General features: G+C 33.8%; 4 protein-coding genes across 10 annotated transcripts; 3 read left to right on the top strand and 1 right to left on the bottom strand.

Moving 5' to 3' along the window:
• Positions 1–6,103: 6,103 nt before the first annotated feature.
• RpL26 (ribosomal protein L26) lies at positions 6,104–10,160 on the top strand. The gene is made up of 4 exons (XM_090109303.1): positions 6,104–6,217; positions 6,443–6,623; positions 7,173–7,313; positions 9,987–10,160. The coding sequence occupies exons 2-4, from the start codon at positions 6,456–6,458 to the stop codon at positions 10,122–10,124; spliced, it is 447 nt and encodes a 148-aa protein (XP_089965429.1). The 5' UTR covers positions 6,104–6,217; positions 6,443–6,455; the 3' UTR covers positions 10,125–10,160.
• Positions 10,161–11,302: 1,142 nt separating this feature from the next.
• Positions 11,303–13,288, top strand: NO66 (Bifunctional lysine-specific demethylase and histidyl-hydroxylase NO66). Its single transcript, XM_090109617.1, has one exon. The coding sequence runs from the start codon at positions 11,482–11,484 to the stop codon at positions 13,234–13,236; it is 1,755 nt and encodes a 584-aa protein (XP_089965743.1). The 5' UTR covers positions 11,303–11,481; the 3' UTR covers positions 13,237–13,288.
• A 117-nt stretch (positions 13,289–13,405) lies between these two features.
• LOC149902841 (protein PBDC1) lies at positions 13,406–14,709 on the bottom strand. The gene is made up of 3 exons (XM_090109427.1): positions 14,560–14,709; positions 14,379–14,477; positions 13,406–14,280 (listed from the first exon to the last, which is right to left on the bottom strand). The coding sequence occupies exons 1-3, from the start codon at positions 14,560–14,562 to the stop codon at positions 13,891–13,893; spliced, it is 492 nt and encodes a 163-aa protein (XP_089965553.1). The 5' UTR covers positions 14,563–14,709; the 3' UTR covers positions 13,406–13,890.
• Positions 14,710–15,509: 800 nt separating this feature from the next.
• On the top strand, positions 15,510–27,079 carry LOC149902842 (uncharacterized). 7 transcript variants are annotated; one of them, XM_090109366.1, is made up of 9 exons: positions 15,510–15,630; positions 16,289–17,271; positions 17,627–17,742; positions 18,291–18,454; positions 20,608–20,781; positions 21,658–21,764; positions 22,156–22,338; positions 23,995–24,121; positions 26,901–27,079. In XM_090109366.1, the coding sequence occupies exons 2-9, from the start codon at positions 16,297–16,299 to the stop codon at positions 26,987–26,989; spliced, it is 1,935 nt and encodes a 644-aa protein (XP_089965492.1). In that variant the 5' UTR covers positions 15,510–15,630; positions 16,289–16,296; the 3' UTR covers positions 26,990–27,079. The 7 variants fall into 7 exon arrangements, with proteins under 7 accessions (XP_089965492.1, XP_089965494.1, XP_089965489.1 ...); XM_090109368.1 differs by having other exon boundaries at positions 15,511–15,630; positions 16,307–17,271; XM_090109367.1 differs by having other exon boundaries at positions 15,524–15,556.
• The last annotated feature ends 599 nt before the right edge of the window (positions 27,080–27,678 follow it).

A 27,678-nucleotide genomic window follows, 5' to 3' on the forward strand; every position in this document is an offset into this window, starting at 1 on the left:
CGCGTTCAAACAAACAAACAAACTCTTCAGCTTTATAATATTAGTATAGATTGGTAGTTACAGCTGGGTCGATCAACTTTTAATGGTCCGACGGTACACGCATCATGTCCCTGAACGATAATTAATAAACATGAAATCAGAAAGAGTTAAATTGGTTTTAATTATATTCCTCTTAATATTTTCTAACATTATTGTGAACAATATTTTACTTGCTTTATTAATTTGTGCGTAGTTTCATGGTTGTCCAGAGACTAAATGCAATTTTCCAGTACTATCACATTTGTCCCCAAGCTACTATGCATAAACAAACTTCGCATCACGAACACATACTATCACGACCATAAATACCAAATACACTTCTTGATTCAGTTCATGATTATTGACATAAAAACATACAAATATTTTTTTTTTATTGGATATAATACGATTTTCAGGCATTTTACTTTTGTCCCCATAAATCATCTACATGGCACAGGTCTCACAGACAACCGTAATTTAGTTATGGAAACAAAACACAAATGGCGCGGTAGATTCCTAAACAACAAGCTAAACACAACAATTAACTGTCGGGCTCAAACGCCATTTTGATTTGTATAAAATCACGGCAACAGTCGTCCGAGCGATGTTGGTGAGTGTGGGGTGGCTTTATTGTCAGTCCGTCAGACAACTGTGATTAAAGCATAAGTACTTGATGCATTGTTATCAATTATACTACACAAGATGCGCTTTCGTCTATAATTTAGTGTGAGCTGAGATTAATATATAAAATAACAATATTATTTGCTTGGCGGCTCAAAACGTTAAAAATGTCCCGCGGACAACCAGTCACTGGGCCAACCAAAGTGGTTGTACCATGGACAATTTGGTTGTACCTAGGACAATCATTATATAAAACTTATACTTTAACAGTTAAATAGTTCATGTTTTGTTTATTACTCGGCTGTTTCGGGAACACATTTTTATTACGCGATTTTATGTCTAGTTTAATTGTAATTATAACATTTCAAAAATCAAGACGACTAAGATGTCCCCATATGAAAATCACATTATACTTCATTCATTCAGTTATATCGAGAATCAGTTCATTTTAATTAAGTAAAATCAATAATGCGATACGTAACAACCTCGCCTTAATAGTTTTTTTGTAAAAAATATCACTATTTCCGCTTTACTGAAACTTTTTTATATATGAAACATTATTTGGTTGTTCAAAAGACATCATTCGTTTCAATTTTAATAAAAATATTTCGTTTTTTGGGTGTAAATAGAACAAATATCAAAATATTATTTATTATTTAATATTTGAAGAATTTGTTTTAATTCTTAAGGGAATTTAACATTTAAAAAAGTACTATTGTGTAAGTTGTCCAAAGGACATTATTTCCCGTGAATAGATCGGTTCGTGAAGGTAAATCCACAAATGTATTTAATCAACATCACTGCTGCTTATATAATCTTAATCTACGAAGAATTATCTTCTAAATGAAATAGTAAAATGCTGAAAATTAAGTAAAAAAAAAAAATACGAGAAAATTATGATCGGGACCTTTAAAAATTGATTGACCCACCTAATACCTATATTCTAACATTAATTTTCACATCCCATAGATGATCTATTTTCGATTCGAATGTATGATTGATTCTATAGTGCGAACGTAGGTACAAACTGCAGAAAAAAATAAATTTTGATAACATTTTTTTTATATGTTACTACTACTTGGCAGTGTTATTACAAGGTTTATACGGTAACATCTTAGGGTAACATATTACAAGGTATTTCATAAAACATGCACACTTTATATTTCGAACGTTGCATACAAGTTAAGCACTTGCTAAGCAATCGCTCCAGGGCCTACCTACTTACTGCAAGGGCCTCCAAAAAAATAAGTTGTATGTAAAATCCAACATATAATGTTGGATTTTTTTTATTTTATTTTTTTATTTGTTGTTTTTATGTTATTTTTTAATGATACGGACTAAAAGCAATAGACTCGAGTTTTTCTTAGTTGTTAATTTATTTTCTTAGTAGTAGCTGGACTATTTTCAACTATATTTTGTTCATGGACAATCGCGAATACTTAATATATTATTTCATAGTAGGTACCCGGCATTTATTAATTGTTTTTATACTTATTATAATAGATTCACAATTTTGCTAAGGGTGGGTAATGGGTATACACTAGACTAGAGCATATATCCATTTAATTTACCGTTACATCGAAATGCGAATATTCGATAAATGTACAAAAATTACCTGTAACATTTCGAATTACATTTCATTCAGTTTTGCTCGTGAAATCATACAACAATACACTAATGGTTTTTAAAATCAAGGTTTTTAGTTTTTACTTTTTACCCTATCATCGTGTTCACTGTTCGCATCAAATTCAAAGCATTTCTATAAATTAAAAAGTGTCGAATGCAGATGTTCTGTTACAAGTGAACGTTCTTATCTATCAACATTCGACACCCTTTAAGGTTTCAAACTTTCAAGACATCAATAGCTCTGCAATATAAAGCGAATGTAATACGCAAAATATTCAGGGCCTCGCCAAGCTTCGAGCCAGCTCTGAATAAGGAAGCCTGAATCTCTCCGCATACAATCCAAACAATATGGCCACGCATCCGCAACTTATGATATGGACGCGTTATAGCCGGTTTGTATGGTATCTACTTCTATGAAGAAAATAAAGTACCTATATTGAAAAGCTTGTATATTTCGAAAGTGCTTAATTAAGCATTGTTTTTTTTATTTATTTAATGACTGATACAAGACATGAGTTCTAGACAAAATAAGAAATCGACTGATTTTACTAAAATGTTTAGAACAAATTAATATGCAATTTTAGATAAATTTGAAGTATTTTAAAAATAAAGTACATTTCTTACAGGAAATACTATAGGAATATTTGAAAATACTATAGAGTATAGGCTAAGACTAGTGGTAATATTTTAAAATATTATGTAGTATATAATAGTAAGCTTCAATTTTTTCTTTTTCTCTTACCTAGTAATATCGACATCATTAGATAATTACACTGTTGATAATTATTTATAATTTTAATGGAAATGTAAAATTAATCGAACAGAAACATTCAGGGTGGAGGCAGATGGCGCCACTGGTTCCTTGTAAGTTTTTTTAAAGATTGACGTAGGTAGGTAAGTGTGAAGTACCTAAGTTTTTGTAAAACTTTCTTCACACGAGAAGTGTGAAGTCTCATTATTTTAATGATTGCTATCGTTATCTATGAAATAACCTACATACTACGTAATAATATATTCTTTGTTTATACTGATCGCTCACTACTCTTGTAGCATAGAATATAATATATAATAGTACCTAGCTCTTGTGGTGAAAAACTATAAATTATAACCATTGAGGTATTATTACTATGTATATGTTATAGTCAAAGTCCGATACACAGTCTCTTCGAGGAAGGACTGGTTTATCCTAGGTTTGGCCAAAGCCATCAGGCAATCCCCGAAATACATTTCAATTTCGCCCTTTGCCTGAAGTATTTTTAGTCAAACCCAGGAGCTCCTAACTTTTCAGTCAAACTTTGAAAGTAAATTATTCTGTTTCGGTTTTGGCCTAGTCAATCCTAGAAGCGACTGCAATTCTCGGTCAAACGTTGATCTGAACATGTTTAAACAGGTTCATAATGTCTCTCGCGGACCGCGGTGTTCCGAGTTCCGACCGATTGTTTTGTCATTTCATGTTGAAATTATTAAAACAATAAACATCAAAATTTTAAAAATGTTATTTTTTTATACTTAATCTTATACAAACTAACCTCCGTATATTCCAAAGCATTTATTTATTTATTTTATACTTTATTGCACATCGTACAAAAGGCGGGCCTAATGCCACACGGCATTCTCTCAAAGCATCTCAAATATACACACCGGCACAATTAGCGGAACAGAAAAAAAAGTGAGACTATGAGATAATAACGCATATTTTTGACGAAAATGTAATTAGACACAAACTAACAAATTGATTAACATCTTTTAACAACGACTTTGAAAAGTCTTCGTTATTTTTTATTGAAAAAATAAAGAAATTTGAAATAAGTGAAATTTTTGGATAATTATGAACCGTCACAAAAAATAAAAAAAGTATGCATTAAATGATTTAACAATAAAATTAAAGCAAAATTAATATCGAGTGTTTCCCCCTCTTGCTCCGATTACGGTTTTCATTCGTCTGGGCATGCTACAGATTATGTTATCGATGATTTCTTGAGGCAACCGCTCCCACTTCTCAAGTAATGCGTTTTCAAGTTCATTCAGATTGTTGGGGGGTGGCATTCTGGATTTAACCCTTCTTTTTAGCAAGTCCCAGACATGCTCTATTGGATTCATATTGGGGGAATTTGCTGGCCACTGCATCACCGGTATAACTACGTGGCTTAGATATGCCTGTACCGATTGTGCTCTATAAGTACGAGCATTATCTTGCATTAGAATAAAGTCGTCACCAATAAATGGGGCAAATGGTACAACATGTTCTTCTAAAATGTCTCTGATGTATCGATCTGCTGTCATGATCCCTCCTGTGATTATCACTACCTCCGTGCGAGCTCCCAAACATATCCCTCCCCAAACCATAATCGAGCCGCCACCATAAGCCACTGTGTGATCAAAATTAGACTGTATGTGGCGTTCTCCTTTGCGTCTCCATATTCGCTGTCTCCCATCGATCTGTTTTAAAAGAACTCTGCACTCATCAGTAAAGAGAACCTGCTGCCATTCGTTCAAATCCCAGACGATGTTCTCGCACATCGGTTTGTGTTCCGCTAATTGTGCCGGTGTGTGTATAAAAGTGAAAATCACGTAAGCTGTAACGTAAGTTCTTAAGACTTGAAAGCTGCTTAAATGATAAAATGCTTCCAAATATACGAAGATAAGACACTTCATACCTATATCGGAGTTTGACTCGTCAAACCCCGATTTAATAAAATTTTGTTTTGACGTTTGCCTGACCAAATTAGTCTCTCCCAGGTTTGACGAAAATTGTTTAGTCAAAGGCCGAAAATTTACATTTGTTTGGGCTTTGACTAAGTCATTCAGTCTGACCTGAGGATTGACCAGTCCAACCTAGGAGCGCCGGAGCTTCGGAGTTTGCCTATAACATATAGACTATAGAGAGGACACCACGAACAAAATCCGTGCGACAAACGCGGCGGCCGGCGCGGCGCTTAGCGCTTTTTTTTTTGTGTGGTGTCTCTCAATGTTAGCCAGAGCGCGTTCTACATTTTAACGCGGACGCGGGGGTGAACTGAAGGTTCACCCTGGTAGCGACATGCACAAGGGCGTCCCCCCTTGACGGGGATCTCGAACCTCGGCTTGGGCTGTCGCTTGAGTGGAGGAGGCCAGAAGGGCCCTAATCGGACGGGGGCGCTTAGCGCGCGTGGGGCGGCTAGTGAGTCATACACTTTCTAGATATTCTGCCTCTTATTGCTTATAAATTAAAACCAATCAATGTAACAAAAAAATGTTGTTTATCTTATTAAAAAAATATGAATAAACTTATCAATTAAAACCAAAAAAATTGTTTGAGACGATTGGCTCTAACTCGTGTTACAAATAGTGTAGTAGCGATGTCCTCTCTAGTGCGTAGTACATAGTAACTCAATGATTAAACCGCCATTTACACAAAGCGTATTTGGTTCACATTTGGTTAGATTTTTTTAAATTTTACCTACGGTATATTGGTCCATGCCTAAAGACCTTAGCTAAAGACACATTTTGCAGTATTTCTAACTATATAAGCTTTTTAACTGCATTTCAAAAAAAATCTTATTTAATAAGTAATTACTAATAATTACAAATCAAACTATAAACAATTAATAATTATTATATAGGCCTACCAAAATAAGTTACACTCACAGTAGTACACTACTTAGTAAAAGTGCCCTCTATGAAAAATAAACTGTACTAACTCTTACTACGGAGATGGCAATACCAAATATTTTTCATTTACGTATTTAATTTCTAAAAAAACGTAGTAAGATGACTTATGAATTTATTTAAACATAAAATGTCTTTATAACGGTTCGTATTTTAATAATTACTTTTTTTCTCCTTAGTTTTCGGACGACGAAAGTGAATAGTAGTTTGAATATTTTGTATATGGCAACTCAGAACTTAACATACACATTTGTTTTTAATCTGTATGTCTTTTTAGATTTGATTCTTTGCCGTGTCGATTCGGGTAGGTCTTTCAATCCCAAAAAATCTTAGTAAACGTGTAATTTTATAACTTAAAACCACCAGATTTTTATTTTATAATAGTCTAAAGACGTTTAGCAATGACTATTTCCCAAATATACGCATTCAGTGCTTTAAAAAAACATTCCGGGAGTTTGACATCAAACACGCACAAACGGTAACCTATTGAAGTAGCGCAGTGAAATAAACGTGATATTTTGGATTTCAGCGAAGACGCCAGTATGAAGTACAATAAACTGGTTACGTCCTCGAGGAGGAAAAACAGGAAGAGGCATTTCAGCGCTCCTTCCCACATCAGGAGAGTACTTATGTCTTCGCCTCTTTCAAAGGAGCTCAGGCAAAAGTTCAACGTTAAATCGATGCCCATTCGTAAAGACGACGAAGTGCAGGTGAATATCTTTACATTATTTTAGATTATACATAACCTATTTGCAGGTTAAAATAACATATTTCTTAGCATTCATAAATTGTCAAAAAAACAAACATACTTTCGGTTTACCACGTGTTTTCTTTACTAAGTTATGTTTTCATATAAATTAAGTTGTAAAAATGAATGCAAAACAAAATGATGATGACAAACCATTCTTAGACCACAGATATTTGTCGTCACTTGAGAGGTGGGCTTGAGGTTTTCTCTGGTTAGCCTCAAAGGTGTATGGCTAATCTGTGCCATGGTGTATTTATGGCTCTGATTGTTTTGCAAATGTAAATACCATGTGCTTATATTATGATGCAAGTCCAGAAGCATACTGAAATACATATTTTACTTATGTACCATGTATTATTAATGCTTTACTTTGTCTAGCTATGAGCAGTATATTAAACAATGAAACAATTGTAATTTCAAGTTGTAGTTTTCTTTACTATTGCAATACAGCAAATTATACGCTAAATATTTTCTGTAGATAATTTAAAAATAGTTAAAATTGCGGTGACAGGTTGTTCGTGGCCACTACAAAGGACAACAAGTTGGCAAAGTTGTGCAAGTGTACAGAAAGAAGTTTGTCGTCTACATCGAGAGGATTCAGAGGGAAAAGGCCAATGGTGCCAGTGCATATGTCGGCATCCACCCTTCAAAGGTTTGTTATCAATATATTTTTCTTGTTATAAGTAAATTATTCAATATTACAATGTACTATTCATTTTCAAATCAATCTACTAAATTCTGTCGCATTGTGTGACCATTGTGTGGCTTATTTCTATATTTTATGTAAAATCATTAAATTATGCATTAATAGTTATTAAAATCTAATGATTTATAACACTTTGGGATATGCTAATTTCAAATTATAATGAGTAAACAAAGCATATAACCTATATGCTTCTTTCTTTCCTATATGGCAATTCCAGATCCAAGTGAGCATATAGGTTAGGAAACTAATTATTTTTCAATAGAAGATAGTTGGCTTAGTTAAATTTAAATTGACTGCTTTTTAAAGAGTCATTTCCTTAAATTATAAGATAAATAAAAACTGATATAACCATAGAAATCTAAATAACAAGACACATAGAAGTGCTATAATGTCATAATTAGTATGAAAACCACTGTCGCCAAAATCCACACATTTAAAACGATATCTAGACAGTTCACACAAGTAAACTATGCCTTTTATTGGACAGCTTCATTTTAATGAAAACTAACATAAATAATAAATTTCGCATTTTAATATGTACCCTAACTCACGACTTTACGGTTTATTTTAGTATAACATCCCTAGGTACGTAAGATGTTTTGTTTCCTTTTGCTTAGAAACTTCAAATACGAAAAAGTTCGGCTACTCGACAACAGAGGGCGTTAATTTTTGATAGATATAACTTTTAACCTCAACGCATAGAAATAAGGTTGAAATTTCATTAACGTTCATTCAACGCTTTAGTGATGTAAGACTTCATCAGCCTTGTTATCGATAGTTAAGTGATAGTTAACAAATAAGAAATATATAGTTGTTGATTTTAATACAGTGGTAGGCTCATCTCGTGGGCCCACGGCAGACTGTACATATAGGTATAAGAAATAAAAACATGTTATGTACTTAAATATTTATTTATCTATATATACAAATAATAAAACAGTGTCTGTACATTATATATTAAAAAAAATGGAGGGGGTTTAGAAACTGAGAGTTTAAATTTGAAAATCTCGAACACCTGATGCAGAACCGCGCCAGACCACCAAAAATTATAAGAGTTATAACAATTACTTAATGTACGTCTTTTTGTTGTGACATTGAAATTATCTTCTTTGAAATGTTTTGAACATAAATTTATCTATATATACAAATAATAAAACAGTGTCTGTACATTATATATTTAAAAAAATGGAGGGGGTTTAGAAACTGAGAGTTTAAATTTGAAAATCTCGAACACCTGATGCAGAACCGCGCCAGACCACCAAAAATTATAAGAGTTATAACAATTACTTAATGTACGTCTTTTTGTTGTGACATTGAAATTATCTTCTTTGAAATGTTTTGAACATATCCTACTATAGCCTGTAGGGAACCAATTTCTTTTCCCAGTCGCGGATATCCATTCGTCCTTAATGTCAGGACGGCGTTGTGGAAATCTACAAAGAATATATTTAACATAAAATAGTTTTGTCAACCTAAGCGAAGAATGTCCTTTACATTATGGCATTATTGTATATTTAATTAATGTGATTCTGTATCGACAGTAAAATTGTCCGAAAATGATTGTATCGATGTACTTAGTTTAAAAAGTTATATATCAGTTATAAAAATAAAATAGAATTCAAATTAAAATATAATCCAGTTATTCCATCAGTCGTCATATTCCGCAAAAAAACATCGTATTACGATATCGAAAAATTTTAACACATCACATCACTAGCTTGCGACTATTTACTCTTTATCGTTAACAATGCAGTACATTGCTTCTTGTAATTGTCATTTGATAACATCTGGCAGTTATAACAACCGACCTGTCAGATGTTGACAATAGTAAAAGGCAATGTATAGCTAAACGTGATGAGAGGAACGGTTGACTGTGTCATTCGTATTGTTTGTAAATATTGTTTAATTTTAAGGAAAAACGGCAATATTTATAAACAAAAATACTTGCCGGTGAAATGTTATTCCTTTATTAGTATAATTACAATTTATGGAAGAATTTCCGCACTGGGAAATGCTGCAACACACCATGTTTACTCACGCACGTGTCAGAAACAACTGAACAAGCGACCACCAAGCGACGAACAGACTTGTGGAATGGTAACCACCTGAGCGGCGACAATGTCACGCGCGCTTACGACTTCTAGTGTCTTGTTATTTAGATTTCTATGGATATAACATACAGGAACAGTCTATATATTAAGTTTTTATGTACTTTTTTTATTACAAAGAAACACATAATTATATACTCGTAAATGAGTTAGTTCATATTGCACATTTTAGTTTATTTTTTGAACATACATTATTTTTTATGCCAGTTGTCATGTTTTATAGACGCAATCCCACTGAGTTATATAAAGTAAAATTTCTTGTGGATATCAATTATGTATACTTAGTGATAAGAGAATAGAACTCCACAAAATAAAATGTAAACATTACTTATGTTGATTTTATGATGAAAACATTTATACTTAGGCTTTATCATGACACACATTGGTGAAAATCAATATGTGCGTGTTATTGTTACTGCTGAGACACTTCCATGGCTCTGAAAATTAAAAAAAACTTAACTATTTTAGTCTATGCTACAATGGGATGCTAATACAAGTTTTTTCATTTCAGTGTGTCATTGTCAAACTAAAGATGAACAAGGATCGTAAGGCGATCTTGGACCGCAGAGCGAAGGGCAGATTGGCGGCACTCGGCAAAGACAAGGGCAAATACACTGAGGAAACCGCTACTGCCGTAGAGACCTCATGAACATAGATTTAAGAACAATAAAATTATTAAAACACACATGACTTTTCTCTTTTTTATGCCTGTTCAAATCAAAATTATTATCAGCTAACTAAATTTTATCAGCTAGCTAACTAAACTTGACGAAATTGCAAATGAGTTCAAATTTATTTATTTAGACATACCAACAGAGTACACATAAAAATTATAACAATTAGAAATAAACAACTAACGAATATTAATGTGATGTATACACCAATTGCAGGTATGCACAAGAAAACTTATATAATTACGTTACTGTTATGGCTGGCGTCCACTAGGCGGATCGGGCCGGGCCGCATCGCAACGCAAAAATACGCCGGCCTATGTTTTGTATGAAACATCGTCCATAAGCGACGGATCGTGCCGGGGCGGGCCGCAACGCATTGGCGGATATCGCTTCGCAGGCGGATTTCTGCCGGCGCGGCGGTGCGCTGCGGCCCGGCCCGCCCCGACCCGTCTAGTGGACGCAGGCAGGCGGATGTGAGCGGCGAGCGTCTGTTAGATAAAATCCGCCTAGGCGGTCCGCCGCGCCCCGTACAGGTGGACGCAGGAGCAAACAGCGCGTCCATTAGAGACGGCCCGGCCCGATCTGCCTCTAATGGACGCCTAGCATTACTGTTACGTTCAAATGCCAATAATATTTCACATTGATACAAAAATTTCACATTCTCTTGGACTTGAGCTCCCTTTACCAGATATTTATATAATATGTATCTTGAAATCAGAATATTGTAGTAAATTACCAAAATGTTATTTTAATAAATAAGAGCCTTACTTAGCGTACATGAATCTCAAAACAAAAATGTGATTGATTTGGTTTCAACTAAGGTGATTATAGGTTCACACTTCAGTCGTTCTCGAGTTTTGCGCTCACCAACAAACTTTTTATTTTAGAGTATTCTTTATTTAATTATTAGCTTCGATTAATATTATTATCGTTTATTCGTTGAACTAAACATAATTTTTGTGAATTATTCTGGATTCATGTAACATGTTATGTTAGTAATAAATATAAAATATTACTATGTATGTACGTGAACACTTCATTATTGATTGGTTTAATTACATATGTAAATTATTACGTGATTTTTAACGGGTGAGGCGTTAGAAGCGTCCCAATTTACTCGTATTCTAAATCGATTAGTAACCTAGGTAAGGCATTGACATGATATGACAATTGAGTTTGACACATAACCTAAAAACCTGAAGATTCATGCTGTTTTTACGTGTTTTTATTATATTTATTTAACATTTTAGACTAAGTTGTTCGCAAGAATCGTTGAGTGTTTAAAAGAATAGTTGTTCCTTGGTGATTCTTATATGAGTTGATTTTTCTATAATGGATTCGCCTGTATCAGCATTTGCTGTTTATAGTACTATTAAACCTAAAAAACCGAAGCGAAACAAAAAAAGAAAGCCGGTTTCACCTAAAATCTTACTGAATCAAAATATAAACGATGAAACTATGCAAAAAATTGGATCAAAACTCAAGAAAAAGGAAAATGTTCAAAAACTTGGGAAGATATCTAAAGAGAAAACTATCAAGAAGAAAAAGAAATTGATCCAGAAAAAACCAAAAGTTAAAGTTGATAAAAGATTAGATAAAATTCAGACATCAGATGATGAAGATATCCCTGAGTTAATACAAGGACCATTACAACCTAGTGTTTCCATAAATACAAATGATATTGACTCTGGGACATATTCACCTCAAAGCAATGAGAGCTTTGACTTCACTCCTGTAATGACTGACAGTAGTGAGGAAGGCCTAAAGATACTTAAGTGGATGATAGCACCTTGTACAGTTGATGAATTTCTTAATCAAATCTGGGAAAAGAAGCCAATTCATATTTCTAGAAAAAAGCCTAAATACTATAAAGAGCTTATTACAACACCAATGATAGATAAAATGCTGAGAACAGAAAATATTCAGTTCACCAAAAATATAGACATTACATCTTATATAGACGGTAAAAGAGAGACACATAACCCAGCAGACAGAGCTCTCCCTCCCTTAGTGTGGGATTATTATCTAAATGGTTGTAGCATAAGATTATTAAATCCACAAACATATATGTCTCGGTTGCATTTACTTAATGCTACTCTTCAGGAATTCTTCAACTCATTTGTGGGGGCTAATGCCTATTTAACACCACCAGACAGCCAGGGCTTTGCACCACATTATGATGACATAGAAGCATTTATATTACAAACTGAAGGGAAGAAACGTTGGCGTGTTTACAAGCCTAGGGAAGAAAATGAAGTACTTCCACGTGTTTCATCTAAAAATTTTACTGATGATGAGATTGGTTCACCCATGATGGACATCATCTTAGAGGCTGGAGACTTACTTTATTTTCCACGTGGGTATATCCATCAGGGTGTAACTATTGATGGAGAACATTCACTCCATGTCACAATCAGTATGTATCAAAAGCATTCATGGGCTGATTTGTTTGAGAAAATGTTACCCGCAGCTTTACAACTTGCTATAAATGAAAATGTAGAACTACGGCGAGGATTACCTTTTGATATTTATGATAATTTTGGTATAGTACATTCTGATGTGAATACCCCTCGCAAGCAAGAAATTACTGATTTAATAATAAGTATGTTTGATAAAATTAAATCACATTTACCAATGGATGAAGCTGTAGATCAAATGGCTAAAAATTATCAAAGAGATGCTCTACCTCCTGTTGTCACCGATTTGGAAAAGGCTGTAACTGTGTATGGAGACACAGATGTTATGGTGAATGATGGAAAAGTAATAAATAGAGTGGAGATAGGCTTGGACACCAGGATTAGATTGTTAAGAAAAAATGTATTGAGAATGGTATCGGAAGACTGCATAAGATTGTATTATCATGTTGCAAATTCTCTAGAGTATCAAGGGAATGAATTACCATTTTTGGAAATAGAAGAAGACATGGCTCCGGCAATAGAAACTTTGATAACAGCATATCCAGAATATGTGTCCGTGGAAAATCTCGATTTACAAGATGACTATAAAAAATTACAAATTGCTGATGTATTATGGACTAGGGGATTGATTATGACTGAATATCCATTAGATAATATTGATGATGATTAAAATATACTTTTTTGTTTGAAAAAATATTTTATTTCGTCAATATCCTAATTTCATGAGTTGAATCTGATGAGTTATTGAATATTAATGTATCGTTGATATGGTCTTCTATTTTGGTTAATGAAATTATAATAATTATATGTAGTCTTTTGAATAAAATAAAACACATATGTACTGCAATACAAAATTTATTATAAAATGTATGAGTAATTGAGCACCTCATTCATTTTTCTAAATTGATAATATCATCTTGGATACATGTTTTTAGCATACATATTTTAACCAAATATAATATTAATAACGAAAGATTACTTTTATTACAATTGCTGTTGGCAAACAGTGTCCTTATTCTTATACCACTGTAATAAATAATTTCAAGACTAAAATATATGTACAGTCTTATGTAAGAAATTATCATATACATGGATAGTAGATCTTAGAATTTTTTTTTTTTATATGATGTGTACTGGCAGGCTATTAGTAAAGAGTACAATTTGAAATTGCTTGTAATAAAGTATTTTTTGATATAGTGTAAGAATGTAAAAGTACTAAGATAAGATACAGATGATTATAATTATAGTTCTATTACTTGACAATGGCAAGACTGTATTTTTAACACAGTATACTTATAATATAAGTGTAAATCATTTTGATAGTTTATGCCATTATTTCAGTTTGATGATTTTGTTCCTCCATATTTGCTTTTGATGCACATTTGTATCGTTTCTTAACTTCATTGTTTAGCCCCTCACGGTTCCTTGCTATCTCTATAGCGTAGAACTGAACCCGAGGAACCAGTATCGTATTTGATTCTGAATAATCACCTTTAGTATCTGCCCTCATCAATGTGCCAAAACTGTAATCTTCAACAATATTTTTAAATTTTTCGCAGTAAGCTCGCCATTTCGCTTTATTCATGTTATTTTTTATTTCATCTTCTTTGATGTATGATACATCCAAATCTGGAAAATCTTGTCTGAAGTGTGTGTAAATAAGATCGTCATGTGGAGTTAGCTTTAGCCACCTTGTGTCCACTGAACACAAAACCTGCAATTTAAAATATATTTAATTTGTGATAACCTAGCTTATAGGACATATAGAGAGCAATATATATTATAATAATTAATAATTTCATATAGACATACATTAAAATAAATATCACTGTGCTCCATTGCCCTAGCTGCCCATAAATGCTCCAAGGTCTCATCGTTACCAAATTCTTCCGCCGGTCGGGTAAGTACGTCCTGAAATACCAATTGAATGCATTGGAGTACATTTCAACAGCAAGTGTTCTAATATTTTTGTTATAAATAAGAATATTCTTACCATATTTAATACAAATGAATATGAGGAGTGCAGATACAATTATGATGTATTGTTGTTCTCTATGTATTATTACAAATATTCTAATAAATACTTTTTCTCAATGTAATTACAAACACGAGTTCCTTTTGAGAGCCGCAAAATGCGATTGACGTTGACAAATGACAGCGGAGTGCGAACTGTCACCCTGTTTACCATAGATAATTATATTAACACAGAAATACTACATTTATATAGATAAAACTAGGACAAGTGAAGCTATTAAAAGGAAAACAACAAAACCAATTTTGGTTCCCAATATTTTTTTGTAAAATCCTGCATACTTTGGGCCTGTTTATTCTTTACAGCTCATAATCCTTAGCAATTAAACTATTGGTTACTATAAATTACTATTATTAACAATGTAATTTAAAAAATCACGATTACACTTATATAAAACAAGCATTTTTTATGATTGCGAATTCATCAAAAATATTTCAATCGTCAAAATATTTCATTTATAAATAAAAAAAGATTTCAAACAAAGGATTATTATCCAGATTATTCATAAGATTCCGTCCTTTATAATGTCCCATGTGTAAAGAAGACAAGGGTTTGAACTTGGTTTGAAATATTTCTAATTATGTATTATCAAATAACTAGGTTAATACTACCTAATTAATAAAAAGATTATGATGATATCTTCTATCTATCTTTTCTTTCAAAACTTTTGTAATTTGTATTGACCGTGCTAGCTGCTAGCTAAACATTATAAAAATGCAGCTTCTCGCTTGGGCTTTTCATCTATTCATTTCTGTGTTGACATTTCCAAAAATGTTTTTTGAACGTGACCGGATTTAGAACGAGATAGCAGTAACATCAATGTCCATCTAATACGTGAGAGAGAAAGAGATAAAATATTTTCAGATTTTATGTTTGAAACTTGACTCTCTCTAGTATTTGATTGGAGAGTGGTAAGAAGAAGGTGGCGCATGCGCTGTAAGCCGACGCCATCTCTAAAGTACTGTGCATATTACTTGTTGAGAAATTTCAATGATTTAAGATTTTGTTTATGCTAATTTATATTAAAAAGTGGTAATGATGGAATTACTTATTTGTGACTGAGTGCAAGTGTTTTTAATAAGTGTTTACCAACTTAAATCAGAGAACGCTGAAGGCGGGTATCGGTGTTGCGGAAGTTCTTAGATATAGGAACGCATATTTTTTACGACTATTTCCATTACGATCGTTACACATCGTTTTCGGACGTCTTTTAACATTTTATTTTTGAGTGACGACTTGTCATAGATATTGCTCCGCCTAAAAACAGTTTTTAGGACTAGTGATAGAAAAAGCGGGCAGTTACTTTGGCGTTCTTGCGCGCGTACCGCCTATACATAGACAACTTGTGTTATGTATGAAATATGAATTATTGTTTTGGGTCAAAGACATCTCAGTGTGTTAACCTGTGTCAACAACAGTGAAACCGCGGTCTTTAATGTTTTAACTTAGTAACGTGAGGAGAGATCTTTTACTGAAATGAACTCGGCGTTAAAGCCAGTCCTACCACAGCCGGGGGTACCGCAGCCGGGGGGTCAGGCTAGTCCCGCCAAAGCTAATGTGGCTAACGCTAACCACGCGGTTGGCTTACCTCAAGGCGCACAAAATTCCCTCCATCATGGTACTAATAACCTTGTAGGTCAAAATTTGACCCATCACATACCTAACACACCACCGTTGCCCGCCCACGCAGTACCGTCAATGGCGCCAGTTACAGCAAATATGGCTCAAATGGCTCAAAACATGAGCCACCATGGCAATTTATCTCATGTAACACAAAACTCTGTAACACCAACAAATGTGGCGGCAAGCCCTAGCAAAAGTGCAAGTACAAGTGCTCCAACTCCATTAAGCTTAGTGCAAGATAAGGCAATTGCATCACAACCACTAGCATTAACCAGAACACCAGAAAAGAAAGAACCAGACTCTACAGCACAGGCAAATGGTACGATTGATTCTCCTAAATCAGGGACCAGTGTACCATCTAATTTAAAGCCTCAGAATCCTGAGGTAAACAAAGATAAACAAGATATAGCTAAGACTTCACCTAGTACACCAAAACCACCTGAAAAACCTGCAAGTGCTCCGAGCACGCCCCAAAAAGCAGACACTTCAACTCCTGTATCTCAAGGAGATGGTCCCGCACAACCAAAAGTGGCCACAGCTAATGAACCACCAGAAAAATCACCATCTAAACCCTTAGAACTCAAACCAGCTCAAACAGCAGATGTTGCACCCACACAAAGTGACAGTAAACCTGTACCAGAGTCAGCTAATGAAAATCCAAGTCCTGTAATACCACCACAACCACAGAAAGATGTAGTACCAATTGAGAATCCAAAGCCTGAACCATTAAAGACAGAAGAAAACGGAGACAGTAAAGATGTCGCACAAAGTTCTGAAGATAAACCTGTAGAACAAAAAGATAAAGTAGAAACACCAAAACCTGAAGAAGTTAAAGTGCAAAAAGAAGAAAAACCTGAAGAGAAATCAGAAGTTAAAACTCCAGCTAAGGCTGAATCTAAAGTATCTACAAAATCAACATTAAAATTAGCTACAGTCACTCCTCCCATGAGAAAAAGAAGGCAATTGTCAGAAAAAACTGAGTCTACACCAGCTAAGAAGTCAAATGAGGACTCAACACCTGATACAAAATCAAAAAGAAATCGAACCAAGGTAAATCTGTATATAAAAATGAATCGCAAAATGTGTTGGTAAGCGCATAACTCGAGAACGGCTGAACCGATTTCGATAATTCTTTTTTTATTATATTCCTTGAAGGACGAGGATGGTTTTTATGTAGAGAAAACGTAAACATATACCACGGGCGAAGCCGGGGCGGACCGCTAGTAATCAATAAAGATAACATAAAAAGTGTCCCATAAGATTTTTGATAAACTTTTTTACCAAAGGCTGAAATCTGAGTGAAAATTTAAAGAGCCTTCAGCTTGCTCTTTTACTCATCAATTACTTAATAAAACAAGGAAAGTTTTCTGAAAAATATATTCATAATAAATTCCCACAATTTCAGGTGCAACTATACCAATCACCAACTCCTGAAATAGCGATGGCAACAAAGTTATCTGCTTCTGCTGGTAGATCTACACCAACAAAACAAAATGACGATAAATTGATTGTCTTTTATAAGTGAGTATAGATTTTACCAATTGAAACTATGTTTTAGGTCATATAATTAGCAATATAATTACACTCACAATTTCACAACTCCTATATTATAATTGCTTAAAAAGTTGTTAATGAATGAATTTTGAATACAAACATAACTTTTCCTTGAATACATTATGGTGATGTCATCTTAATTTATAGTTTAAATGTATTGATATAAATCAAAACAATGCCGCAATCATCAATATAAAAATAGACTTGTTATACATATTATATATTACATATATAAATGTATGAAATAAACATAAAAACAAAGTTGCTAAAAGTAAATAATATTATGAATTTGTGTTACTGATTGATATCTTATCTTACATATTATATAAAATGTTACAAACAAAATATGCAAGTGTTAAGTTACCGTAAATAAATAAAAAGAACTTATTCCAACTTTTCTTTATTTAGCCTAATATCTGAAATAGGAAATATAATTCTTCAATTTCTTCTTATTTGGAATTTATTTGGTTGAAATTGTAATTTGTGACTGATTATTTTAATTTGTTTTTTCTTAGGAATGAATACTTGGCTGTTCGAAATGCAGAGGGTGGTTTTTATGTATGCCAAGCTTTACAAAATGTGTACCGCACCACTCGCAAGATCAAAATTCGTTGGCTTTCGCAAGATAAAGCAGACCCCACAGGAGAGACATACAAACCTGATTTCTATGATATCACAGGTGGGATATTACAGTTTTATTATTTTATAATATGTACTTAAATGCAAAATAGAACATCCATCTTATTCAATATGTTACAGTATGTCATTAGTAAATACTAAGAACAAGTATCTATTTTTTAAAATCCCCAAACTTTGACTCCGATCGCATGCATCATAATAAAATCAAATAAACTGTCTTCATTAAACACTAGTAATATGTACATAATATAATTAAATTATTATATTTACGGGGAATTGAATTTTATTAGGGTAGTTAGTTAAAAAGTTCAAGTATCGTAACTACCCTAATAAAATTCAATACCTTCTAAACGCCTCCATGGTGGAATCTGGGTTTTTTATCAATGATAGACCTAATTATAAGCAATCTATCGGTACCGGTCACAAGTTGCACTTTTGAGTTTTTTGGAAGAAAAAAAATAGAAAGTTCAAGTATCGTAACTACCCTAATAAAATTCAATTCCCCGTAAACGCCTCCGTAGTGGAATCTAGTATTTTTATCAATGATAGACCTAATTATGAGCAATCTATCTGTACCGGTCACAAGTTGCACTTTTGAGTTTTTTGGAAGAAAAAAATATAAAAATATCAAGTTCACTAACTCAAACTACCCTAATATAATATTTTGACAATCGATTCCTCCTAAAGGTTTCCATGGAGAAATGTGTTTATTTTACCAATTATAGACTTAATTAAGAGCAATCTATCAGTACTGGTCACAAGTTGCACTTTTGAGTTTTTAAGAAGAAAAAAAATAAAAAGTTCAAGTATCGTAACTAACCTAATAAAATTCAATTCCCCGTAAACGCCTCCGTGGTGGAATCTGGTATTTTTATCAATGATAGACCTAATTATGAGCAATCAATCTGTACCGGTCACAAGTTGCACTTTTGAGTTTTTTGGAAGAAAAAAATAAAAAGATCAAGTTCAGTAACTCAAACTGCCTTAATATAATATTTTGACAATCGATTCCTCCTAAAGGCTTGCATGGAGGAATGTGTTTATTTTACCAATTATAGACCTAATTAAGAGCAATCTATCAGTACCGGTCACAAGTTGCACATTTGAGTTTTTTGGAAGAAAGAAATATTTTTTGATCGATTGATGAGTAGTATGGGGAAATTGTTTGAGCCAAAATCATTTTTTACTGCGTATAACTCAGAAACGGTAGGATATAGGAAAAAATGATCTAGTTACAACTTGTAGATAATTTTACGACCTTTCAACTTTTCCTTAAAAGTTTTTCTCTAACATGTACCGTTTTTGAGATTTAAGCGAAAAATGAAAAAATGGACCTTTTCCCCCCCTCCCCCCACTCCGGGGCTCCTCCTAGTGTCCCGGGGTTTTAGTATGTTTATTACCTAGGGACTCTTGACATGTTTCCGAAGAAACATCTTACGTTACTAACTCACGCACTCTAGAACTTTTTATTCAATGGACTAGATGCCCTTAGAGAGTTAATTTTTTCTATCACTCCATTTCTGTCAATGTTTGGTTCCACCGTTTTGCATAATAAAATGAAACGATCATACGCAGCGTTTCTTTTACCCTTGTCGCTGTACTCTTTTAACGTTGTTTTCCATAAACACTCTTCTTCTCGATACATGTTTATAAATTGTTCCACAAAATCACGAGTAAACGCTCGAAAGTCCGACATTTCAGCTGCGCACGCACAACCTTTTCGATTAATCACTCGCTCACGACTGACATGCTCGAAGTCGCAGCTACACGTACAAACAAGATTGCTTCGAACATCGAGCAAAAATTATGGAGGTTTGAATCTTGCTCGAATCGAAGTTGTTGGATTGAAAGGGTTGGCTTCGAGCATTTGTCTTGAGACTTGCATGGTACACACGTTCGTACTTGCTCGAGATCGAGCAAGTTTATCGAGCATGTGCGTACGTGTGTACCCACTATAATATTTATTTATTAAAGTAAAACTTTTATTACATTGTCTCAAACTTTTTGGTCTATGTAGCGCATGTCACGTGTATCGCGGCTGCCGAGTAGGTATACTTACTCGACAGCCGACCGTCACGCGACATGCGGAACCGTTGCAGTGTTCGGAACCGTTCGAACAGTTTCACTTTTACCGTGGTTTCATAAAACCACACAACATTTTTTTTATTTATTAACTCTAAATGCGTATTCCAGACATGGAGTGCGTGCTAACGACGCTATCGCTGACGCGGTCCGCGAGCGGCGGCGGCGCGTGGCTGCTGCGGCCGGCCGAGCAGGCGCGCGCCACGTCCATCCTGCAGCGGGCCCTGCGCGCCGAGCAGAGCGGCGCCAACTGCCTGCAGCTCACTGAGGAGCACCCCGATGGACGTGAGTACACGCACACGCGCATGCGCACACGTGTATACACGCGCGTTTTCACACACATGAAAGCAGATCCAAAGATAAGCACCCGTACACTGATATATGTACGCAAACGCGTAGGATCGTTCATGCGTACACGTGTACAGGCGCGTTCTCACATGTGCGTGCTCACATGAAAACAGATTGAGGCAAAGGCATTCAACGCGTTAGAACAAAAAACAGACAAATACTCTGGATACAAATACAGGGCGTCCCACCGTCGATATTCTAAGCTCAATGGAGGTTATAGTTTTGCATGAATTTTAAAGAAAAATTTAGCAAAATTTTGGCGTAATTTTGTTGTTTAAGTATTTTTTACAATCAGTGTATGCAAGACTACAAGTCCCTTCGCGCTTAGTATACCGATAGTGGGACATCCTGTATATTGAATGTTTAACATTTTTTTTATTCACACAACAACTACTTACCGTACTACTACCGCATTTCTACATTCATAAGTTAAATTTTCTTTTACATTTATACTAATTTTTGTTTGTGTGTGTATTTTGCTTTGTTTCAAAATTGCTTACATTGTTTACATTGCTGGAATTGCTTATCATTTTTTTTGCATGACTACGAAAAATGCGTTACTAGAGAGAAATTACTTATTAACCCACTTTATCAACCATTCTCGAACAGTATCACATTTTTTTGACAGCTAAGTTTTTGTGAGAATTGCATGTTGCGTACTTACCACTGTAATAAAATGCTTATCATTTCATAACCTCATCGCATCCTATCCATAAGATTTTAATAATTTCACTATTACTATACGTCTTCATCATTTCAATCGCAAAAGACGTCAGCATGGTGAATAGTGAAATATTTAAATCTGTTTGTCAGTGGATCTCTCGCTGTACACAGACGAGTCGCAACTGGACAAAAAGTCAAGGAAACGGACCAACTCCAAGTCTTCGCCGCGGGGAAAAGACGACGATAATGATACTTCAGTAAGTCGTTACTTTTACGTTAAATCTAAGATCCCACTGCAGGATTACTTTGTTCATAGTTTTTTTGATGAAACCAAAATTTTATGTATATTTTGCGGCCAAATTTTGACTGGCAACCTAGTCGATATATTATATATAAACGAAGTAATGCTGCGGTGGGATCTAGTACTATATGAAACAATGTCGACTATATTATATTATGTGTGTTTGTACATTACGCATTCTATTTGATTGTGGTTCTAGTTAAAAAGTAAGTCGTAGTTTTATTTTTTACGATAACAATATTTAGATATTGTTTGTTTCCAAAATCTAAATAGAAATTAATTTATATATATTTAACAGACTTGAAATAAGTGTTCATACAGATATTTAACAAACAATAAAATTCCAGAAGGAAGAATTGACGCCAAGCAAAAAGGCGCGAACGACGCCCAAGCGCAGTCCGCGTTCCGCGAAAAAGTCGAAATCGCCGAAAACAGGCAAAGTGGCCGCAAATAAAGCGAAATCATCAGGTAGTTCGCCCATAGCGGCGGTCACAAGCAAGGTAGGCATAGTACGGCGGATTTATAGAAATGTACGTACTGCTCTCATCTCACTTACATACATTGTGGATTTGTTGCGGGGTCAGCACTTTAAATGCACTATTTTAAGTTAATTTTTTTGATATTTTTTTTTAATTTTTTTTTATGTTTGTTAACTGAGTATACAATATTATGTAGCTAACAATATTGTTGTATTATGCATTAATATTCGTTATTTTTTTCTTATTCATAAAGACATAATTGAAAGCAAGAAAAGTCAGTTAAAAATCAAATATTTTTATAATAAGTAGGTAAAAGATTTATATAAGCATGCAGTGTTAAAGTGGTGACCCCAGTGTGTGTATGTGTGTCTGTGCCGGCCCGTACGTACGGTTTGGATGTGCGTTACGATGGGCTACGTCTGTTTAGATATTTTTTTTTATTATTTGTTATTTTTTTATTGGAAAATTGCTGTACGTCGAAAACTTATTTATTTATTTAATTAAATGTTGTCTTAAATATGTCATGATTGTTTATCAAAAGGGCCGTAAAAACAGAGAAATATCGTTTTGTAATACAAACAATTTTGAGCCATAATTTTTTGTTCTTTCAAAATTATTACGCATTATTATTTTGCCTAAAGATTTGATATGAGTATCAATTCTAAACAGACGTTGGCACAGAGTTGTATGAATACAAATTTTAGTATGAAAATAGACATAAGAATGTGTAAACGAGTGAATGTTATGTCGAAATTAATTGATGCAAATGTTGCATGTTATAGTTATATGCGGTCCAACTTTTCAAGAATATTATTTTGATTGGGTCAAGGTATTATTTAGTTTTCTTTTTATTATTTTTTATGACGTCACATCTCATTGCATTTTTTTTTCATTTTCGAATTTGTGTTAGTTTCTGGACGATTTTTCTTTGTTTGAATATATTATCATGGTCAAACAGAAAATCACATGACAGATGTTCATTATTTTTGTATATTCAAAGTTATTTTCTTTAATAATTATTTCTTTATGTTTATATGAATGATAGCTTCAACAACTGAACTCTAACAAAACTAAATAAATCATTCATGAGTCATTACCCATCCGCCATGCTTGCTTTGTGTTCTATTTGGTGTTCTTAATTTTATAATTATTTAATTTTTATGACCTCTAATTTTATATGATATTTATTTAAATGCATGTATGTTAAGCATGTATTTATTTAAATGTGATTACTTTGTTGAAGGCACATTTAGCTGATTATTCTTTTATTTTATAAATGTTAATTAAAAGTAATGTGTCTTTAACAAAGATTATGATAACTAATGTGTTTGAAGAAATAGTGTCAATGGAACACAAATAAAAGTGTATTTTTGCGATAGATAGGTATTCCATATAATTGGATATTTGTTTTAAAAATTTATGCATTTGTTACGAGTTACGACACAATGTATTATTTGGTTTCCATTTACCTAATTCTTCATTCATTATAAAATTAATGTAACAAATATGAATCACTCTTTGGCGTTCATAAGTCATCAATATGTTCATAAACTTGTCGTTAAATTCATAATCATCATAGTAATACCATATCGCACATTATGCAAAACGTCAAAGAGTGACTACATTCCATTTTTGTGTGTATTTCATATATTATATGTAATTTATAATTATAAAAGCGGTTTTCGTAAACAAAATCGATATCCACAGACGGCAACGGCGGTGACTGAAAAAGCAACGGATAAAAAGAAAAACACACCGGCCAAGAAGACGCCGACCAAACCGGCCAAGGTTGAAACGCCGACGTCTACGCGCAAGGGACGGAGAGCGGTTAAAGGTAAGTTTTATATATGTATTACACTACGACCAACGTAACTTGGCGGGCCTGAACTTCGCGCAGAAGGCTGCGCACGAACGTTTTTTAGGAACGAAATGGTGGCATGAGGCGGCGTGCGCGGGGCGGAGATCTATGCTAGGGATTGACTCTATGTAAACACAATCATTCCTCTATTCGATCAAATATCGCAATCGATTTTTATCGATTTGAAATTTATTGATTTTTGTTTATATGAGATACTAAACGAAATAGATTTACAGAATTAATGAATGTTGTCGTTAGTAAAAGAGATTCCGCTTTTAAAAACAAAAAAAAAACTAATAACATTTTATTTCCATGGTTATAACATATAGGACTGCATGATTTAGTTAAATATCAATTATTTATAAATGATCACTACAATAACGACTGATTGAAAATATTTGAAACCTCTTATAAAATTAAATATAAATATATTTTATTATTCAATTTCAATCGATTTGAAAAAAAAATCGATTAATCAACATCCTCAGACACGCATAGTGGACATCCCTTTTTGTTTACGTCGTATAACTTCGTGCATATTCGGCAATTCTCGGTACGCAATTATGTGTCTCAGTCACACGTTAACATTGGTGTCGTGTTCGTGTCGCTATCTCTGTCTTGAGTACCGGCGGTTACAAAAGTTTTCGTTGATCGTTTTTATTTGTTAAATCTTATTATTATATTGTTAAGAGTTGAGTTTTAAATTTGGTCGTATTATTCGCGAACAAAGATGCCAAAGCATAATAATATTGTTTTAAATCGTCAGGCGAGAAAAATAATATTTGATTTAACGCAGTATTTAAAAAAAGAAAAATACATATATCGAAAGGTGAGTGAATCCTGAATTCATTAGGTTATTTTTATAGCTTTATGTCTCATAGCGGTTTGATATTTATTTTATTTGTACTTGGTCTCTGTATAAGGAAATTTTATTCGAATTTCAGTAATAAAAAAAATGAATGCCTATAACACTTTTTTTTTACGAGTGTACATGCGCGAAAGTTCGCAGAGGCTATGTTCAGACCCGCCAAGTTACGTTGGTCGTATTGTACTAGATTACCGCCCGCGGCTTCGCCCTGTTTTTCAAAGAAAAACCTCCAAAGTACCCGTTCCTGTGGGATTTCCGGTATAAAAAGTAGCCTATGTCCATTGAGATATTAATACTACGTATGGAGACGACACCGCCTACATCACATATGTTCCGCTCAACATAGGTCATATGGCTTATCTGCACTCAGTCGCTTTAGCGCGATGGTCGCGTTCATGTCTTGTTTGTTTTAAAGCAAAAAACCAAAAAACTCGTCAAATATGCCCTTGAGTGTGTTGCGATATTGCAATTATAATTCAAGTAATGCGGCAAAGTGCAAAGAAATAACTTTTCATCGGTAATTAATTAGATAATCATTTTTAAAACTTCATAGACTAAAAATTTAAGAAACGGCATTGGGTATGAAAGATGTTTAGATATTCGTCATATTAGAAGACGTAAATTTTTATACTTAGTGGAAAAAAATAATTTTACACATTTAGAAAATATTGTACTGTGGATATTATTTGAAAAAAGGTTAAATCATGAAAGATGAAAATAAATTACCTAAGTATGTATTAATTTTTTTTTTGTTACATTGATTGGTTTTATAGTTGAGCCAATTTAATAGGCAACATTTGACGTCTATCAATTTTATCTTTGAAGAGAGGTAACCTGCTTAAAAACATCGATTAAAGTGAATTAATCGATACTGACTTGAAACATTTGTCAATCGAACTTGAAACACATTTATTAATATAAGATGATTTTTATTCAGAAGTAATCAATGCATTCGATTCTAGATGTCAGATTTCGATTTTTAGAGTAACGTCTCTGGTATTTAAAAAGAAAAAAGGTTTATTGACACAAAATTGTAGCGACGTCAGTTCTTTAATTCAGAAATTGTTTATTATGTTTAGAATGGTTTATCAGTAAAATGAAATCTTAAAATTACTTGTATCGGTCATTATTATTATAAATATGTAATCGTATTTGAAAAAAGTTAAGCAAATGTGCAGTTCTAACAAAACGAAATATCATGTTATTCAATGTCGTCGTTACTAGGTTACATTGTTGAATTTTGTTGAACTGTCAAATGTTGCCTATTAAAATGGCTCTACTATAATTGATAAGTTTATTAATAATTTATTTATTAGAATAATTATGTTTTTTTTGTTCCATTGATTGTTCTTAATTGATAAGTAATAGGCAAAATATTTACAAAGTTTCGCCTCTATAGCGGTGAGTCGATGACATCGCTTAATCTATGACTCACAAGCCGCCCCGCGCCGCCGCGCTTGCAGCACAGATTTTGTCCGTGGTGTCTCTACTATACGTAGTAATAATAGCTCAATGCCTATGTCTTATTTTTTGTCTTCATGGGATACATGTGTCGATACACATGTATCTTAATCGTGCAAGTGTAATTTTTTCCTAACATTACATCCATTCCAATATTTTTCCATTCCCACCATTATACTACATAGTATAAAACAAAGTCGCTTTCTCTGTCCCTATGTCCCTTTGTATGCTTAAATCTTTAAAACTACGCAACGGATTTTGATGCGGTTTTTTTTAATAGATAGAGTGATTCAAGACGAAGGTTTTAGTATATAATTTATAAGGTTTTAGACAAAGCGAGCGAAGCCGCGGGCGGTAAGCTAGTATCCAATATTTTTCCATTCCCACCATAAGGAACAAAAAATACATGTGATATTTAATTTGCAGAAACAAAAAGCTCTCCGCTAGTCCCGACCCCGTCCACATCGACGGGCAAGACGACTCGCACGCCACGAAAGCCGCCCTCGAAGAAATAATACACAGACATACCGACACACGTTGTATGTAGCTAACGGTTTTGTCAAATCGAGAGACTATGGAATGTAAAGCCGTGTATCCACTTGAGCATGCTCAGGCGAATGAGCGGCTCATTTGGCCGAGCCGCTCATTCGCCTGAGCATGCTCGGCCCGAACATGCTCAGGCGTCTCCACTTGAGCGGCTCGGCCAAATGAGCCGCTCATTCGCCTGAGCATGCTCAAGTGGATACAAGGCTTTAAGACATTGCAACGTGCCTATTGTTAATTAGTTTGGTAATGAGATGATTTTAAATGAACTTTAATGAACATTAATTCAGTGTAGGTGCGGTACGGGAGCGCGTTTTATGCGCTCGCCTACGTGAAATTATAGCGTTTTTATTATTGACATATTGTCAATATTAAATATATCTTTGGCCTAATTGCTAAAGTTGTTCCCGATGATTACACGTTTAATGTACAATTAATTATCATTTCACAGAATTACCGATGAATTTCGATAGATGAATTTAATCCTTATATGCATGTGAATATAATATAAAAAGTGAAAAGTGAAATTTTGAATATTCGATTTTTTTTAAATCCATTTCAGTTTTGTCGTTTGCACCACATTGCTCTCCATTTGACAAAACCAAAAATGTGTTTTCATATGAATGAAAATATTTATATTGAGTTAGCATAATGTAGTTTT

The sequence above is a fragment of the Colias eurytheme genome, chromosome 14, assembly GCF_061535395.1.
Source record: "Colias eurytheme isolate Ceu_HAF_F1 chromosome 14, ilColEury1 Martin Lab GWU primary, whole genome shotgun sequence".
Lineage (NCBI taxonomy): Eukaryota > Metazoa > Arthropoda > Insecta > Lepidoptera > Pieridae > Colias > Colias eurytheme.

What these genes read in the sequence shown, in the direction of transcription:
- LOC149902842 (XM_090109363.1), top strand. Translation starts at nt 16,075, where the DNA reads ATGAACTCGGCGTTAAAGCCAGTCCTACCACAGCCGGGGGTACCGCAG. An exon ending in TACGGCGGATTTATAGAAAT is followed by an intron (nt 22,339 to 23,994) that starts GTACGTACTGCT and finishes CGATATCCACAG; the next exon opens with ACGGCAACGGCGGTGACTGA. An exon ending in GGGACGGAGAGCGGTTAAAG is followed by an intron (nt 24,122 to 26,900) that starts GTAAGTTTTATA and finishes TTTAATTTGCAG; the next exon opens with AAACAAAAAGCTCTCCGCTA.
- RpL26 (XM_090109303.1), top strand. Translation starts at nt 6,456, where the DNA reads ATGAAGTACAATAAACTGGTTACGTCCTCGAGGAGGAAAAACAGGAAG. An exon ending in GTAAAGACGACGAAGTGCAG is followed by an intron (nt 6,624 to 7,172) that starts GTGAATATCTTT and finishes TTGCGGTGACAG; the next exon opens with GTTGTTCGTGGCCACTACAA. An exon ending in TCGGCATCCACCCTTCAAAG is followed by an intron (nt 7,314 to 9,986) that starts GTTTGTTATCAA and finishes TTTTCATTTCAG; the next exon opens with TGTGTCATTGTCAAACTAAA.
- LOC149902841 (XM_090109427.1), bottom strand. An exon ending in ACAGTGATATTTATTTTAAT is followed by an intron (nt 14,281 to 14,378) that starts GTATGTCTATAT and finishes TTTAAATTGCAG; the next exon opens with GTTTTGTGTTCAGTGGACAC.
- NO66 (XM_090109617.1), top strand. Translation starts at nt 11,482, where the DNA reads ATGGATTCGCCTGTATCAGCATTTGCTGTTTATAGTACTATTAAACCT.